General features: G+C 39.5%; 2 protein-coding genes across 2 annotated transcripts in view; one reads left to right on the top strand and one right to left on the bottom strand.

Moving 5' to 3' along the window:
- pole (polymerase (DNA directed), epsilon) overlaps nucleotides 1-2,056 on the top strand; it is a 28,783-nt gene extending 26,727 nt beyond the window's left edge. Inside the window, exons 46-49 of the mRNA XM_053674577.1 lie at nucleotides 388-588; nucleotides 674-799; nucleotides 1,127-1,216; nucleotides 1,702-2,056. Coding sequence (XP_053530552.1) covers nucleotides 388-588; nucleotides 674-799; nucleotides 1,127-1,216; nucleotides 1,702-1,803 — 519 coding nt within the window. The 3' untranslated portion in view covers nucleotides 1,804-2,056. The remainder of the gene's footprint in view (nucleotides 1-387; nucleotides 589-673; nucleotides 800-1,126; nucleotides 1,217-1,701) is intronic.
- Nucleotides 2,057-4,210: 2,154 nt separating this feature from the next.
- Nucleotides 4,211-16,189, bottom strand: p2rx2 (purinergic receptor P2X, ligand-gated ion channel, 2). The gene is made up of 12 exons (XM_017451361.3): nucleotides 15,882-16,189; nucleotides 13,395-13,530; nucleotides 10,510-10,581; nucleotides 10,148-10,223; nucleotides 8,941-9,037; nucleotides 8,758-8,838; nucleotides 8,187-8,325; nucleotides 6,818-6,948; nucleotides 6,568-6,658; nucleotides 5,708-5,773; nucleotides 5,532-5,609; nucleotides 4,211-5,231 (listed from the first exon to the last, which is right to left on the bottom strand). Exons 1-12 carry the CDS (start codon nucleotides 16,019-16,021, stop codon nucleotides 5,136-5,138), a joined length of 1,203 nt encoding a protein of 400 aa, XP_017306850.1. The 5' UTR covers nucleotides 16,022-16,189; the 3' UTR covers nucleotides 4,211-5,135.
- Between the last annotated feature and the right edge of the window lie 967 nt (nucleotides 16,190-17,156).

Genomic DNA, 17,156 nt, shown 5'->3' with positions numbered 1-17,156 from the left:
ATGTATTTTTTTAAAGTATGAGATTTTGTTATTTAATAAATAAAGATCGTTGGCATTGGCGCACTGCCGTGGTGTAAGAGAGAAGGTCGTTTTGTGGCATGCTGTCGAAGGAAACCCAGCGTTGTTTATTTTCCTAAAACGGCATGCCACCGAGGGTTTCCTTCAACGCTTAAATGAAGTCCGTTTTCCGAGAGCTTTAACTTTAACTACCGTTTCTTTCATGAGTTGATTCGATATTCAAACCTTTTGTGAGTTTGTCCTTTTCCAATGAATATTCATGGGTTATTTTTTAGAATACAAATCTTTTTTGATTGCCTTAGCTGTCTTTTTTTTGTTGTTGTTGGTAAATAATAATAACCCTGGTGCGTGCACAACATCCCTCACAAGGTTCTCTCGCTGGACGCGAACATCGTGAACCAGGTGAACAAGCTGAAGCGGGATCTCCTGCGCTTGGTGGACGTCGGGGAGTTCTCCGAGGAGGCTCAGTTCCGCGACCCCTGCAACTCCTACGTCCTGCCAGAGGTCATCTGCCACCAGTGCAACTTCTGCCGTGATCTCGACCTCTGCAAGGACCCTTCCGTAGCCCAGGTCAGTACTCAAACGGACCGATGGCGACCTTGCATGTCAAACCGTTCGAGGAAGCGTTACCGATTTGGATATTTGTGGTCTGTAGGACGGTTCGGTCCTGCCGCAGTGGTTCTGCTCCAACTGCCAGGCGCAGTACGACACCGACTCCATCGAGATGGCGCTAGTGGAGGCTCTGAGGAAGAAGCTGATGAGTTACACTCTGCAGGACCTGGTGAGAGACAGCCGTGTGTCTGAGACCGAGAGGGATCATATTTGCAGAAACGTGATTAGACGGGCATCACTGTGCAGAGGCTATAGCTCGGCTTTCTTAGGTCTGAGACGCTTGATGCGTATTTCTTCTGTATCGAACCATCCAGAGAGACGGGAGTGTTTCCTTCCTGTGCATTAGGAGCATATGGAAAGTATTTTGTCTATGAGGTGTATTAGGGCAGGAACATTTTCTCAATACACCGTTATACACGTAGCGCATTTTGAAAGTACTTTTAACGCATCGTTCGCATCGTGGTGGTGAAGTGACGTGTTTTTAATCCGTGTACAGGAGTGTGCCAAATGCAGAGGAGTGAAGGAAGCCAACATGCCTCTGTACTGCAGCTGCGCAGGAGACTTCAGTCTCACCTTCAGCACAAAGGTTCACGGTTTATTTACTATTTAACGCACTTGCATCTGTAATTACCGATTCACATCTGGGACATTAAAGATTGTTGGTTTGTTATTTTTTCGCCCCTAAAAGGAACCTCATTTTCTTTTATTCATTTATTATTTTCTTAAAACCAGAAGCTGTTTTAAACACCTTGTTTGCATCTTTTTTTTTTTTTTTTTTAATGTTTGAACGCAACGTACACACGTCCTTTCATTTCTACCGATTTCTTATTTAGATTTAATTTTTTTTAAATTCTAGAGTGTGTAACTTCAACACATTTCACCATCTTTAACCAAAGAAACGTTAACACGGGGTTTCTCAAATCCACTGGACTGGCTGTGTCGTTTTACTTGTAACGTGTGTTATTACTTTTAGGACGCTACTAAAGTGCTTTTTTTTTTTTTTTTATTCATTTCTTTCCCCTTTTAAACGCTGACAGGAGTTTTCTTTGTTTTGTTGCGTTGTGTTTTCAGAGCTTCACCGAGCAGGTCGACGTGTTCAGAAGCATCGCTGCTCATTACAACATGAACTTCCTGCTGGAGACCATCGACTGGATCCTGAGGATGAGCAGTTAGTGTGCGTGTGAAAAGCGTATTTAGAGAGTTTGTAGCACTTGAAAATGTGGTGTTGGTTTTTTTTGGAAGATTTTTGTACAAATTTTGATCTAACATGACTTTTTATTGTTGTTTTTTTTTTTTTGTTTTTTATTAAAAAATGATGTATTTAGGTACAGCGTTGACCTAAACAATGATCACGTATATGGTGTGTTGTTGGGATGAGATATTTTTATACTTGAATATAAAATAAAGTGTATTGCCGTATTGTTCATTTGCGTTCACTTGTACGAGTTACGGGAAAAGGGCCGAGAATGCGGCCTGAGTTTTGCTGTCTCTCGCTCTTCTCATACTAGTTCTTTGCATTTATTTGAATTATTATAGTAATTACTATATTATATTATTAATATAGGCAGGAAAATAAAACAGAATACGGTACAATTAAATAAAGCAATCTGTAAATTAAGAGCCATTTCAAATGAAGGGAAATAAAATGCTACATGAAACGACGCATATTTGAAATAAAATCACAATAAATAATAACAAAAGAAGTCAAATATACCGTAGAACCGATTTATAAACCCTTGCGCTTGCTCAAATGAGTTCGAAGCGACTTAAAATGACTCGGTTGTAAAGGGGAATTTTCTTGTTGGAGTTTTTATTAGTTCTGTACGTCATTGCATCGTTATTTTTGCTTAAATAGACGTTTCTGTATTACTTCCACACCCTGTAATGTCCAGACAAACGCCGATTGTTCTTCAGGGTAGCGCCACTCTGCCTTGATCACATTACAGCTTAATTCCTAAAGCATCTCACCAGGTCTAGTTTCAGACCCTGCTTAAATACGTCGAGCGGGAAGCTGCAGTGGGAGATATCACGGGATATAAATAGCAACCTATCGAGCATACGGTCTGCAGTGACCAATTTTCCAACGATACAGAGGGGTTGTTTTTTTTTTTTCCTCCCAAAATCTGAAGACGTAAGAGCTCGGACGTTTCACGTTTTTGTTGATTTCCAATTGTAGCAGATGTTCAGTGTCCTGGGTCACCTGTTATATGGACAACTCAAGGTCATACAGTTGTTGTTGTTGTTGTTGTTTTTTACTGTTGCTTGGTGCACTCCGGGGGGGGGGTATTGTGGTACATCTCGAACACTATTGGCGTTATTGGTTGGACAAATAAATCAAATTCCTCGAGACTTTCTATCTGACGTCTTTCTATCTGGGGGGGGGTTGGGACATTTTCCCCCTGGTGAGTTCAGTACATTTGCTGACGTGTCAGAACTGTCTTCGAGCCCTGGAGCAGTCTAGAGGATCAATCCTGGTTTCTCTTGAAAGCCAGGTCCAAACCCTGGTGTGGTCTGCATCAAGCGTGGAAGCTATCTGCTCTCGGCGTTGCATGTCGAATAACGTGATTGGTTCAACCTGTCACGTTACTTCCTGTTTCGAGTTTCGTGACGACGGGTTGTTCTGGGCGGTGGAGGAAATGGAGCACCTTATTGATGTATAGATCATTCAAATGCAAAAGGACACAAAAACTCACCCATATGTGTTTCTTCTCCAACTGTCCACAAAGCTGGAAGCACTCAATTGTGTCGAATGTCTTCGTATGCTGTAGAATTACAAAATTATTCACTGGAACTAAGAGGCCCAGAGCGGTTCCAGCATGACGATGCTCCTGTACACAAGCGAGCTCCATGAAGACATGGTTTGAAAAGGTTGGAGTGGTAGAACTCGGGCGTCCTGCAGAGAACCCTGACCTCAACAACACTGAATCCCCATCTTTGGGATGAACTGGAACACTGAACTCTTCACTCAGCGTCAGTGCCTCTACGTCACTAATGCTCGTGTAGCCGAATGAACACGAATCCCCACAGCCACGCTCCAAAGTCTAGTGGAAAGCCTTCCCGGAAGAGTGGGGCTTATTATAACAGCAAAGGGGGAATAAATCTGGAATGGGAGTCGAGCAAATCTGGATGTGCTCTCAGGATGGGAGGGATGGCATTTCTCTCTCGCTCTCTCTCTTTCGCGCCTGTCAATCACAGCGATGCTAGCCAATCGTGGATGTCCGTGAGCTCGTCTATGAAGAAGAGCGCTTTCCTCAGAGCGTTGCGCGGCCCTGTGACGCAGCATGAGCAGCAGTTTGAAAAGATGTGGCGGTTGACTTCACGTGTATCTCGTACGAAGTACATTTTAGCCGTTATCCTCCCTGGTTGTGGGGGGGACAATGGAGAGAGCTGACTAGTGGGTGGGAATCGGCAAGTCCAAATTCGGGAGAATATTAGTGGGGATCCAAAAATGTTTTAAAAAAATTAACGGATAAACATACTGCCTACCTATTTGGTGTACCAATGGTGTACGGCGTCAGACCTGAACGTTGATGTCACTGGAGCTTACACGGAAGGAAACGGCCCTTTTTGTAACGACCCGATCGCCGTCCTGTTCTGAACAGTGGACGGCGATGAGAGGAAGCGGTAGAAACCGAACCTTTTAAGCGCAAACCTGTAGGAAAGCTCTCTGTCTGGATGTGGGATCTGGTTTCCGTCTGCTGCCCTGGCTACAGAGGTGTGGTTTTAAGCCAGTCTCTTCGGAGGCCGATCCATAAACCTCAAAAGTGTGAGCCCGGGGAAAATCGATGAGCTGCTATTAATCACACTTTGGTACGGGTTGGGTGGATGTAGCAGCGCTTTCTCTTCAATCTCATTATGAAAGCTCGTCTCACAGGAAGAGCTGCCCGTTATCGGATTATGGCGAATAGAGTGGCTCTCCGACAAGAAGAATTTCATCCTCGTCCTTCCTTTCATGGCAGCACTTCTTGGAAAAAGAAGGATTATTGGTCGAGGTTGTCGCTGTCGACATTTGTGGCTTTAAATCCGACAGGAGCATGTGTAAAGAAGAATAATGTACCCTTTGTTCTAAATATCACTTCGAGCTGTATAGGAGGTTTATATGATTTTATTCTTATTTGAAACTTTATTTATTTATTTTCTCCCAACAACCTTAAATATGGGTTTTATTTACAATATGTGCCTAATAGTCTGTCAGCTTATGTCCAGTACAGTATGTCAGATTACCATGGCGACTGTTGAGTCATCCACAGAACAGCCATATTATTAGTCAGTATGTGAGTTTTTATTGTAGTTTTAGTTCAGATTAGCTCATATGTAAGTTTTCAATACTGTAGGTTGAAGCAGAAGCTTTCTTTTCGTTTCTCCAGACTGTCTCACATCACCTTTTGCTTTATTCCCTCTTCACAAGTCCTTCCCATTTAAAAAGTTCCTGTCCGCTCATCTCGTCGCACTCGGGATGTTTTTCTGCATTGCATCGGCGGTCCAGGATAAAAGGGGGCGGAGTCTCACAATGGCACCCCGTCTGAGAGGTCAGAGTGGGTGGAGCCGTAGCTGGTCAGAGTGATCTCTGTGACGACTGGCGGACGGGGGTTCTTAGTAACCTGAACAGCAAAGAGAGAGCGTTAGCTTAAAGAGTAACACAACATCCTAATAACTTCCTTTAGAGGTGCTGAGCTATGTACGTAAGCACTCAGATCCTATCTGTGACGCTATCTGTATCTTAACCGTTTTTAATAAATAATAATAAACAATTGCATCATTTCCAGCTTTGTTACAATCCCACCATTAAACATTTGTAACTCTACGACTGTATAAATTCCAACCGATTAGCTATCGGGAGCATTGCTGCGGCGTTCCACAACTTGATTTTGATCCTGTCAGGGTCTGAAGGTTCTACTTACGTCGTCAAACTTCTTTCCGCTGTAGACCTCGTTCTTATCGATAAACGTCAGCATGATCCAATCACAGATGATCGAGCACTAACAGAGAGAGGCGGGAAATGAAAGATCGCGGGTTCTCGCCACAAAAGCCTGCATATCAGTTCAATACGTTTGTCCAAGACAAAGTCGATACTTACTATTCCCACTGAGGTCATGGCTGTGACCGCATTGATGATGGTTGGGATGAGGCTAAATTTTCCTGCCTGGAAAAAAACAAAAAACGTTTTTTCAAACCTAACTAATAGAGACTAATGCAAAAAAACAAACAAACAGATGTAAGTAAATCTCTTCTACTGTAGCCTTATATGACTTTCCATTATCATGAAACACTTAGGGGTGTGCTTTTATCGAAAAAATAATCAGTGACGGGGTTGCGTGTTCCCCGATGTGAAATGTGATTAAAGAATGACACGTTGTATGTTTTATCCCGTTATAGTTACATTTACGATTGTGGAACGTCGCTGCCCGAAACTTCTCGGGTTCCTGTCATCACTTTCGCTAAACATAGTGCTGACACTGGAGACTCCTTTCATGAACGTTAAATGAACAGAAAACGTCGCCATATCAACAATTACATGGCAATTTATGCGGCGCTCCCGCACAAGCCTACGTGAATTTGTGTGCCGTTACTATGGAAACAATCAAGCATTTAAACGACCACATTAATATTACCCTGTAATTTGGCTTGTAACTGGAACTACCGTCGGCGCTGCTGTTTAAGGAAATGGATCAATACCTTCTGACCAATCAGATTTGAGAATTTAGCAGCGCTGTGGTATAATCGTATAACTTTTGTTTATATGGCATATAAGGCAGCTTTAAAAGGTTTAAAGGACAAAAAATATTCCAATAAATCATGAAAACAACCACCACCAACTCAAAGTATCTTAACTCAAGCTTTGCGTGTAATTTATTATTATAGAAATAACTAGTTCGCTCTCGATGTGTGTATTAGGAATAAACATCGAACGAAGTGTTTTCAGTCATCCGATCTTACATGTCCGTGTACGATGACGTCCAAACGAATCCCAAACGCTTTTATAAGTGTTCTGTACTCCACGCCGTCCTTGTGGTAGTACTTGGCAAACCTGAAGAAGAAAAAAAAAAGCAAACAATCCCAGAAATGTTCATAAGATTTCCTAAATAATGTTAAGGGACAAAATGTATCTCACTGAGCACGAATAGTGAAGTAGTAAGAGAATCAAATGGTTCATGAATTTGAAGAGACTAGCTGATTAGTCTCGGACCTGTAGTGGTAACCCGAGCTGGTCAGGGTTTTCCTGAGGTCCAGCCTCCGAAACGAGTAAGTAGGAACGCATGCTGACGGATCGTCGTCGAAGTCGCAGTTCCAGTTAATAAACGCTCCGATCACTCCGCCCTGAAGAAGAGGCAAACCGTCTTAGACGATACAGACGCGCTGAATTTCACAAAACAGCTGATTATGGCTGCTATAATGGCACGGGTAAGAGGAACTAACTTGTGTAGCGGACGTTGTTTTACGATATTGAGTGGAATGTAGTATAAGAGGAATAAAACACTTCAGCGTGTGCTGTTATCGGAAACTAATCAACTTTGTAGAGATAATTTCAAGTCACGTAATACTAAACGGTCATTGGATTATTTTCCTTTAACAGCACACCCCCACCCCACCCCCCAAGTTAGTTTCTCTTATCGCTTACGTTACAGTAGCTATAAACAGTTGCTCCATGTAAAGTAAAGGCATTTATTTGGTCTGTTCAATTGTGCGCCGTCCAACTGAGTTCTTGTTGGTGCCTGAATTTATTTACAAAGCAAATGTGTTGTCTGTAGCTGTTTCCAGTCTTGTACAGTCAGGTCCATAAGTATTCGGACAGTGACACAATTTTCCTAATTTTGCCTCTGTACACCACCACAATGGATTTGAAATGAAGCAATCAAGGTATGATTGAAGCGACAAGTTTCATCTTTAATTGAAGGGGTTTAACAATAATATTAAATAGTATTAACCGTTTAGGAACTACAGCCGTGGTCTTCCAGGCCTTTTGGTGTTGCTGAGCTCACCAGTGCGTTCCTTTTTTTAAAAAAATTTTTATTTAAAGAATGTACCAAGTGCCCTGCGATGGATTGGCACCCTGTCCAGGTGTACCCCGCCTCGTGCCTGATGCTCCCTGGGATAGGCTCCAGGTTCCCCGTGACCCTGAAAAAAGGATAAGCGGTATACAACATGGATGTATGGATGGAAGAATGTACCAAATTGTTATTTCTCCGACGGGTCCGTTTTGTTTTTTCAGTGTAATGATGGCCTCCTTCACTTCGCATCGACACCTCAGTGGACTGCATATTGAGAGTTCCCATGCAAAGTCAACACTTAGAATCAAGTCCCGACCTCTTATCTCCTTAATCTGTCATGAAAGAACGAGGAAACAGGCCACACCCGGCCATGAAAATGCTTATCAATCAATTGTCCAATTACTTTTGAGCTTGTGAAAATGTAAAAAAAAATAATAATAATTGAAAGCTGAAAGTCTACCTTTCAGATCCGTTGTGGAGGTGTACAGAGGCGAAACGTTGAAAATTGCGTCGCTGTCCAAATACTTATGGACCCGACTGTGGATGTTCAGATCATTTCTGACTCACAGTTTTGCAGAGTTCGCTGAACTTCTCTCGGGCCTGATCAGCGATGTAGCCGAGTCTGAACACAGGGCAGTACGGGTTGGTCTCGGGGTGGTAATGACACCGCAGGAGCTTCTTCGGCTTCCTCGGTTTGATGTTCACCCTTAATTGATAAAGAGAAAGTTTCCGGGGGTTTTTTGCCCTTAAAAGCTGTTTTAACGGAAGATGCTGGGACGGTATAGGACACACATACAGATACACACATACACACAGTATAAGGAAGGATGTTGAGTGCATTTACAATTCAGCAGTGGTTCTGGGGAATGTGGTTCTTGGACCCCCTATGGCCCTTTAATAAGGAATCTACTCTACGTTAACCATATCACTTTTTGCTATTACTAACCTCAATTATGCATATATCTATATCAAAACGTTAGAAAAAAGTATGTTTTTCTGTGATGTAACAGTTTGAAAAGACGTGATTGGCTGCTATCACGTGTCCCGGACATGTCACATGTTAGCCTTCACTTTCGTCGGTTCTCCAAAATCGTATGCTATTGGAGAACTGGCCAAGACCAGATCAGGGAGGACTCACCTGAGCACTTTGAACTTTGGGAAATGGATGGCGTTCTTGATGAAGACTGTGAAGTTGACGGCTTCTTCCAGTGGTGGCTCTCTGTGGGTTAAAAAGGAAGCACAGACTTATTCAATTTGTTTTTGTTTTTTTTCAGGTGCTTGTTCCTAACAAATGGACGGTGGTATTTAAAACTGTAATTACATCTCTGCAGCAGCCTCCTCGATCGGGCACCAGGTTTTGATCTCGCAGGTTTTAAAGGTGTAATTGTAGTAAGGTACACAGTATCCTGTTCTCTGACCTGCGATGAAAAGAGATGGTTAATGTAACATTACACTTGAAGAAACATGGGTTCCTTGGAAGGTCTTTAGAGAGCTGAAGGTTCTTAGTTTCCGTGGATGACTAAGCATTATTTCCTGATGTTGAATCGATTACTACTGGCTTTACAGAGCCACGGTTCTCACACTGGGTTCCTGGTATCCTTCAGGGATCCGTCAAGCATAGAAAGGAAGTCCATGATGTTTTTATTTTGTCATTCTGGAAATCATAGTAAAATTATGATCAGAGGTATTCTATTGAATAAAATGGAATAAAAGTATAACTCCAAGAAGTAGGCGACATATTGTATACAGTCGAATTAAACATCTGAGTAATATTTCTGAACGTAAATCAGTGCTAATGCAGATACAGGTCAAGAGCTTCAGTTAATGTTCACAGCAAACATCAGAATGAAGGAAAAAGTGTGATCTCTGTGTTGAACTGTGGCGTGGATGTTGGTACCAGAAGGGCTGGTTAGAGTATTTCAGAAACTGCTGGTCTCCTGGGATTTTCTTACTATAATTGGACAGATGAAGACTGGAAGAAGACCAGCTCGTAATCTTCAACTGTCCAGTTGGGGTGAGCCTGTTCCCGTGATAGCCTCAGATCCCTGTTCTTTGGCTGACAGGAGTGGAACCCAATGTGATGATCTGTTGTTGTAGTTCATCCACCTCACGGTTTGATGTTTTGTCCATGCTGAAATGCTTTTCTGCTCACCACAGTTGTAAAGAGTGATCATTCGGGTGACCGTATCCTTCCTAGCTCGAACCAATCTGGCCATTTTCCTCATCTACAAGGCGTCTCCACCCACAGATCCGCCGCTCGCTCGATGGTACCAACAATCATTGAGGTCCCATTTTTCCCCATTCTGATCTTTCATGTCATCATTTCCCAAAGCTCTTGACCTGGTTCTGCATGATTTTATGCATTGTGCTTCTGCCACATGATTGGCTGATTGGATAACTCTCATGTTCTGAATGTGCAGGTGTACAGGTGTTCCTAATAAAGTGGACGGTGAGTGTGTATGGGAGATTTGATTTGATTTCTTTTGATTGCTAATTATTCAGTCCTCGTCTGGTCCTCAAATCCTCACCGTGGCTGTCGAAGTCCAGCTCGCCCGGGACGCAGTCAGCATCTGAGGTGCAGTTTGCATTTGGGATGCTGAAATGCTGAATCAACAAACACACACAAAGCAGCAAGTAGCGTCAGAACGCACGAGTTGTATGTGTCCAGGGATTAAAATCACACGAAGCAGTACTGACATGTACATCATTATGTACGGGACAAGGTGTCGTCTGCAGAACATCTGATTTGCACCTTGTTGCAAAATAACAGTGACATAATGACAACATTAATGTACTGGCTTCATAGCTGCCCTGAAATTCACACAAGCTACAGGAACTTGAGAACCGAGTTGAAAATGTATTTCACGTGTGTGCGTGTGCGTGTGTTTACCTCGGCACACGTGCCCTGTCTTTGATTGTGTGTCACCTCCCTCCTCAGTATCGTACTAATGACATCACCACCCTGGGAAGTAAATACAGAGGCATCAGAAAGGACCCGTGTGTCCCATTTTATACCTATACTACGTTAATATTTATTATGAAGTACAATATATTTATGAATTTCTATATTTATGTCTCACACACACACACAAAGCCATATTTGGGGATCCAGAAGAAAGTGTGCAGGTGAGTGTCACTCATGTGACTCTTTTATTTCAGTAACGTGCCCTGAACATGATCCTTATTAAACGACACAACAGGTAGAAATAATCATTTTGGTCTCGTCAAAGAAATGGCTTCAGATAAACTGCATCTAGAACACATCTTACAATCAGAATATAATATGAATAAATGAAAAAATAGTTCATAGTAAATTGTTTCAGAAATTTAAAACAAAATCTAAGATAAAACAAAGGCAACCTGAGTAAACACACAATACAGTTTTTAAATGATGTTATTTATTGAAGCAGAAAAAGTTCTCCAATACCAAGTGGGCCTGTGTGAAAATGTATTTGTCCCTGTAGTTACTAATTCCCCAAATCTATGAAACTGCATTCATAACGGGGTTCAGCTGGACTAGACACAACCAGGTCTGATTACTGCAAACACTGTTCAATCAAATCAACACTTACATAGAACTTTTACAACAGAATAAAGTGGGTTAAAAGGTCTTACTCAGTTACACACTATGCCAAAGTTGAAAGAAACTCCAGAAATGATGAGGATTGAAATACATCAGTCTGGGAAGGGTTACAAAGCTATTTCAAGGCTCTGGGAATCCAAAGAACTACAGTGAGAGCCATTATCTATGAATGTAAAAACTCTGCACAGTAGTGAACCTTCCCAGAAGTGTCTGACCTTCCAAAATTCCTCCAAGAGCACAGCGACGACTCATCCAGGAAGTCACAAAAGAGACAAGGACAACATCAAAGGCCTACAGGCCTCTCTTAGATCAATAAAAGATCACTGTTCATGATTCCACTATCAGAAAGACACTGGGGACAAATGGCATCCATGGAAGAGTGGCGAGGTGGAAACCACTGCTAACCCAGAAGAACATTAAGGCTCGTCTGAAATTTGCCAAAACACACCTTGATGATCCTCAAACCTTTTGGGAGAATGTTCTGTGGAAGACAGGGGTCCCGTTACATCTGGCGTAAACCAAACACAGAATCCCACAAAAAGAACATCATACCTACAGACCAGCATGGTGGAGGAAATGTGATGGTGTGGGGATGCTTTGCTGCTTCAGGGCCTGGGCTACTTGCAATAACTGAGGGAAACATGAATTCTGCTCTCTACCAGAAAATCCTAAAGGAGAATGTGCGCTCTTCAGTCCGTAAGCTGAAACTCAAGTGCAACTGGATTATGCAGCAAGACAATGATCCAAAGCATAGAAATAAATCCTAGTCCTAGAAGTAAGCGAAAGACTGATTTGCAGTTATTGCTGCTAAAGCTGGCACAACTAGATTTTTTACGTTTAAGGGGGCAATTACTTTTTCACACAGGTGATAGGTGTTGGATATCTTTTTTTGTTTGTTTTTGTTGCTTAAAAAAAAAATTGCCTTGTGTGTTTACTCAGCTTGCCTTTGTTTTATGTTGTATTTCGTTTGACAATCTAAAACTATTCCGTACGAGATATACACAAAAACAGAAGCAAATCCTATTTCATGGCACTGTATGTTTATTTCAGCATTATTTTTCATTGCATTAGCAACTTTGAGGAAAGTGTAAGCTCCGCCCACTTGACTTAACCATATGTCATACTGTATATCCCTAAAAAGCTTGTTTACTGTACAATTGAGCTAGCATATCAATGTAAGTCCATTCTCTTATGATGACATTATACAGTAGCACAGCGCGGTTGAATGCTCAAATCTGATTGGTCAGAAGGTGTGCATTATTTGCGTTTAACAGCACAGGTAGTTCCGGCTACAACGTGTTGTAATACGTTACTGTTTCGATAGTAACAGCTAATCCACACTGACTTGTACATAATCTCAGACTAATAATAAACGGATTTAAAAAAAAACGGTTATTGCTTACCAAAGTAATATTTATGAAGGTTGATGTGGTGACATTTATTTAATATTTATGGAAGGAGTCTCATTTTTCTCACTAAAATGACAGGCTTTAATGTCAGAGAGAGCAGGAACTAACTTCCACAACATTAACGCTAACCAGAAACTGTTTTTTTATGGTTTTTCATTCAAAAAATCTCTTTTCTCTATCTGTATGTAGAGTGTCAGTTCCTAGACCTAGGCATTTGTGACGTCTGTTCATTGTTGATTCATATTCATATTCCTGTTTAGAACATTTCAGACTAGACATTATGCAGTTATTCGGGTACATGTTAGATTTACGTTAGATAAATGTTAGATTTGAACATAACGTAACGCATACAGTGCGTAATATTTTCTTGATTAAATAATGTTATTCTAACATCGTCCAAAGACTAGATTTGTCTGTAAGTATCCGAATGTATGCCTATTTAATTAGACAAAAGCTTAGATAAATAAATAAATGTTTTGGGGTTGTTGTTTTTTTTTTTGGATGAATGAATGTAGTATTCTGGTTAACAAAATAGGAAACAAACACTTAGGAATATGAGTCATGAACTAGAAAAGATCCATTCTGATATCTCTTGTTTAATACTGTGAAGTAGATGTGTCATGTCCCTTTATCAGAGAAATAGAGCCGAGCACATAAAGGGTCACGTTAAAGGTCACATCATTTGTAATAATAAGCACTACAAGTGAATGGTTTTGATGACACCTTTTGTTTCCTTTTGCACTTGGCAGTGTGTACTGTGTCGTGTCTTCTCTCTTCTCTCACCTCATATGGCGAGGCGTACTCGGTCGTGTCCCGTACACTCTCTCCCAGTATGGCCACCCCTCTCATCTCAGTGTAGACGGAGCTCTCTGGACGGTCCTCTGTTTCCTGATATGCCTTCTGACTGATAAACACATACCTGCAGCGAAGTGTAGACAATACTGTAAGTAAGGAAGTGTTTTATTCCTTATATACCACAGCAAATTGCAACCGATTTGATTTTTTAAAAAATTCATTATTGAATGACATGTCAGGGTTTTGATTAATTTATAGTTTCAGAAAATCCTAGAGACAAGTCATCACTAACAGTATCGCAGCTATAAACACGCTTTTTTTGCTCTCTCTTTCTTGAAGTTAACAAGATACACCAGATAATGTAAACTCCTCGGTCCTGATGACGTTCCTGTGGTGGAAAACTTACTGAATAAACACTGACACTGGAGACTCCTTCCTTAAATGTTTTAAATAAACATCTCATTATAGAAAGCTTCACCTTTAAACATCAACACGTTTTGTTTTGTTTTCTATTTTCATTAGCCTTCGATTATGTGGCTAGTCCGCCATACCCGTCCCGGTGTAAACTGTTACTATAGAAACCATAACACATTAGCCAGAGTGCATTAATATGAACCTGTGATTTGAATAACGGCTGTCCCAGCAGAGAAAACATGTGCGCCTGACTCCAATAAACACCTCAGCATTAAACAAAAAAACAACTATATTTACACAGTCCTCAACTGTGTACGTTTTGTAACTGTGAAGAGTATTGGTATATTGTGTTTAAAACAAAATGAATTTTTCTATTATTTTGGTCAGCGTTTAATATTTTAGATCTGGATGATAAAATGTTTTTTTCTTTGCAAATGCGTCTGTGTTATTTTAGAAAAGAGTCTAAATTCAGATGAAATTTGCAGTATGAAAATCAGTGGTCCAGAAAAAACATGTTGAAAACAAATAATAATTTATTTTTTTTTTAAACTTTATCTGTAAAATTACAATTAGAATTGTTTAGTTACTTTAAGTTCTTTCCTAAATGAATTCATGTAAATATGAACCCATATTTAACCCATATTTACAGTAAAAAGTGTTTATTTTACTTCCTTTAGATTTAGTATTATTTTGCAAGTGCTTACAAAGCTAGAATAAAAAGAAGTAACGTTTACTTTCTTTTAGTTTTGAGATTTTTGAGCTCCCTTGCATGAAATAAATTTGAGCTCTCTTGCCTGAAATAAATAAAGTCAAATTTTGCGTGTTTTATTTGTGCAATAGTTTATTTGTGCAATAGTTCAACTCATGTTTAAGTAAAAAACAAAACAACAACAACAACAACAACAACAACAACAAAAACTGGCTAGTTAAATTTACTTCCATATGAGAATTGTACTTTACACTTACATATTTTACGGGAATAATCCACGGTGCTGTATAAACCTCACTTAAACTGCGCTGAGTTAAATTTACTAAGACTTCATGTGTGGAAATTGTTACCATGCTTTCTTGCATAAATCTCACTCCAACATTTTTACGTGTAATAAAATAAGGGGGAAAAAAACATATAAAGAATGCCAGAAAGAGCTAATATAAATGTAACAGTATATTGGTGTTAATTTGAAGAATCATCCAGTTTCCTTGGTTTGTTTTGTTTGAGCTTTTGTCTTGTCTTACTTCTGAGTTAAAGACACGAGCAAAAAGCAGCACTTACTGTTAGTCTAATGGCAGTCACAATTGAATTTTGTTCATTAAACTGCTCTCTCACTACACTGTTATTTCATCTCTCAGAACCACGACTGGACTCTAGCTCAGGAATAAAGCTTGTGGTCTGTACTATTATTTAAAACATTGCCTGCCTTTTATATTTATTAGCGCACATCTGTCTAGAGATGCCTCAATCAATAAAGCTGTCCTTAGGTGGTTTAAAAGGCACTAATGCTACTATTTGTGTGTAGGGGGGAATAATGCTTTAATTATTCAAAGCAGGAAAACAAATAGAAGTGTTACTAAAAAAAACACACACAGTCTTTTAGACACACAATAAAATATCAAGACCAAATATTACTGACCAAATATTAAACACGAAAGCAAGCATGTAAAAGGAATATTTTATCGTTCTATTATTCTATATATTTTTTTTTATATGTATTGTGAATTTATTAAGATGTATGATGATTGATGTTAAAGTGGAATTTGCTTTTTTGGGGGGTAAGTATGAAGATATTCACGTTTAAAAGTGTATAAAAAAAATTATTACAATTTTAGCATATTCCATTACGATAAAGTTATCTTCTAATAATATTATATATGAAGGATACATTCTGTTAATATTGTATCCTTTATTACTCTGTGTAGTATTTTATTGTACTACAACATTACTACAGAAATATTAGAGAATATTAATAGAAAACACTGATGTGGTGGATTTTCTCCACTGGACAGAAGTATTCTCAGGTACATCTTAGCAAGCTACTTCACGGAAGACATGCGAATATTTACCAAATGAAGTATGTGATGACCAGAAGCTGTACAGATCTGTAAATGACGCCCAGACTCCTGTTCTTCACTACCATGATCTTCGGGGTCTCATAATCCCAGAACCCCAGGAAGAATTCTTTAAAGAATGCCAAAACTCCCATGTTGGGTAAATTGCCGTCCGTCGTGTCGACCAGAGAAGCTATGACTCTTAATACTGTGGATAGAATGAGCCTCTTTCTGACTCTCTCTCTCTTTGTCTCTCTCTCTCTCTCTGTCTCTCTCTCTCTCTCTCTCTCTGTTCTCCCAGCAGTCGTTTATCTAATTATGTGGTTTTCCAGGACGTCACTGTTGGTTATTAAAGTGATACTCAGGAAATAATTGAGAGAAAATCAACATGGAAAAATAAAAGATCAATAAACAGTGCCATGAAAATAAAGCCACATATCTCTCTTTCCATCTCTGGATTTTCATTGATTTTTTTAAAAATATCAGTGAAAGTGTCAGAATTGTGTGTATATATATATATATATATATATATATATATATATATATATATATATATATATATATATATATATATAGAGAGAGAGAGAGAGAGAGAGAGAGAGAGAGAGAGAGAGAGAGAGAGATTCTCTGTATAAAGGTGGAATATATTCACTTTATTAGTCTTTTTCACAGAGATTAATGGCATAAGAAAGAAGATAAGAAAGTCGTGAAGAAAGAAAGAATGCTAATAAGAGTGCAAAAATAATTTACAGAGAGCCAAAGAATGCTAACAAAGGTCTGAGAAAAAGAATGCTAACAACAATGAAAAACACTGACAGAAAGAAAGAAAAAACTGAGTGATATAAAGTGAAAGAAAGATGGAAAGTTAATGAGTGCAAAAAAAAAACGTTGAATGAAAGAAAGAATGCTAAGAAGAAAAAAGAAAGAATGAAAGGTGTGAGAAAATGCTAACAAGAATGAAAAAGACTTTTAAAAAAAGGAAGGAAGAAAAAAGAAAGATGGACTGATAGAAAGAACGAGACAGAGTGCTAACAATAATGAAAAAATAATTGACGAAGAAAGAAAGAAAGTTAACAAGAATAAAAATAAATACCTGACAGAAATAAAGAGAAAGAAAGCTAACAAGAATAAAAAAAAAATACCTGACAAAAAGAAAGAAATTTAGCAAGAATAAAAATAAATACCTGACAGAAATAAAGAAAAAGAAAGAAAGTTAACAAGAATAAAAAATACCTGGCAAAAAGAAAGTTAAGAAGAATAAAAATAAATACCTGACAGAAATAAAGAAAG

Source organism: Ictalurus punctatus, chromosome 22 (genome assembly GCF_001660625.3).
Source record: "Ictalurus punctatus breed USDA103 chromosome 22, Coco_2.0, whole genome shotgun sequence".
Lineage (NCBI taxonomy): Eukaryota > Metazoa > Chordata > Actinopteri > Siluriformes > Ictaluridae > Ictalurus > Ictalurus punctatus.
Note: the sequence above shows the minus strand (reverse complement) of the source record. Positions and strands in the feature narration are given on the sequence as shown.

Excerpts from the sequence above, each read along its gene's own strand:
- p2rx2 (XM_017451361.3), bottom strand. The coding sequence starts at position 16,021 with ATGGGAGTTTTGGCATTCTTTAAAGAATTCTTCCTGGGGTTCTGGGAT. Across the intron at positions 9,038-10,147 it reads GCTGGACTTCGACAGCCACG|GTCAGAGAACAGGATACTGT; the intron begins GTGAGGATTTGA and ends TTTTCATCGCAG. Across the intron at positions 6,659-6,817 it reads AGCTCGGGTTACCACTACAG|GTTTGCCAAGTACTACCACA; the intron begins GTCCGAGACTAA and ends TTTCTTCTTCAG.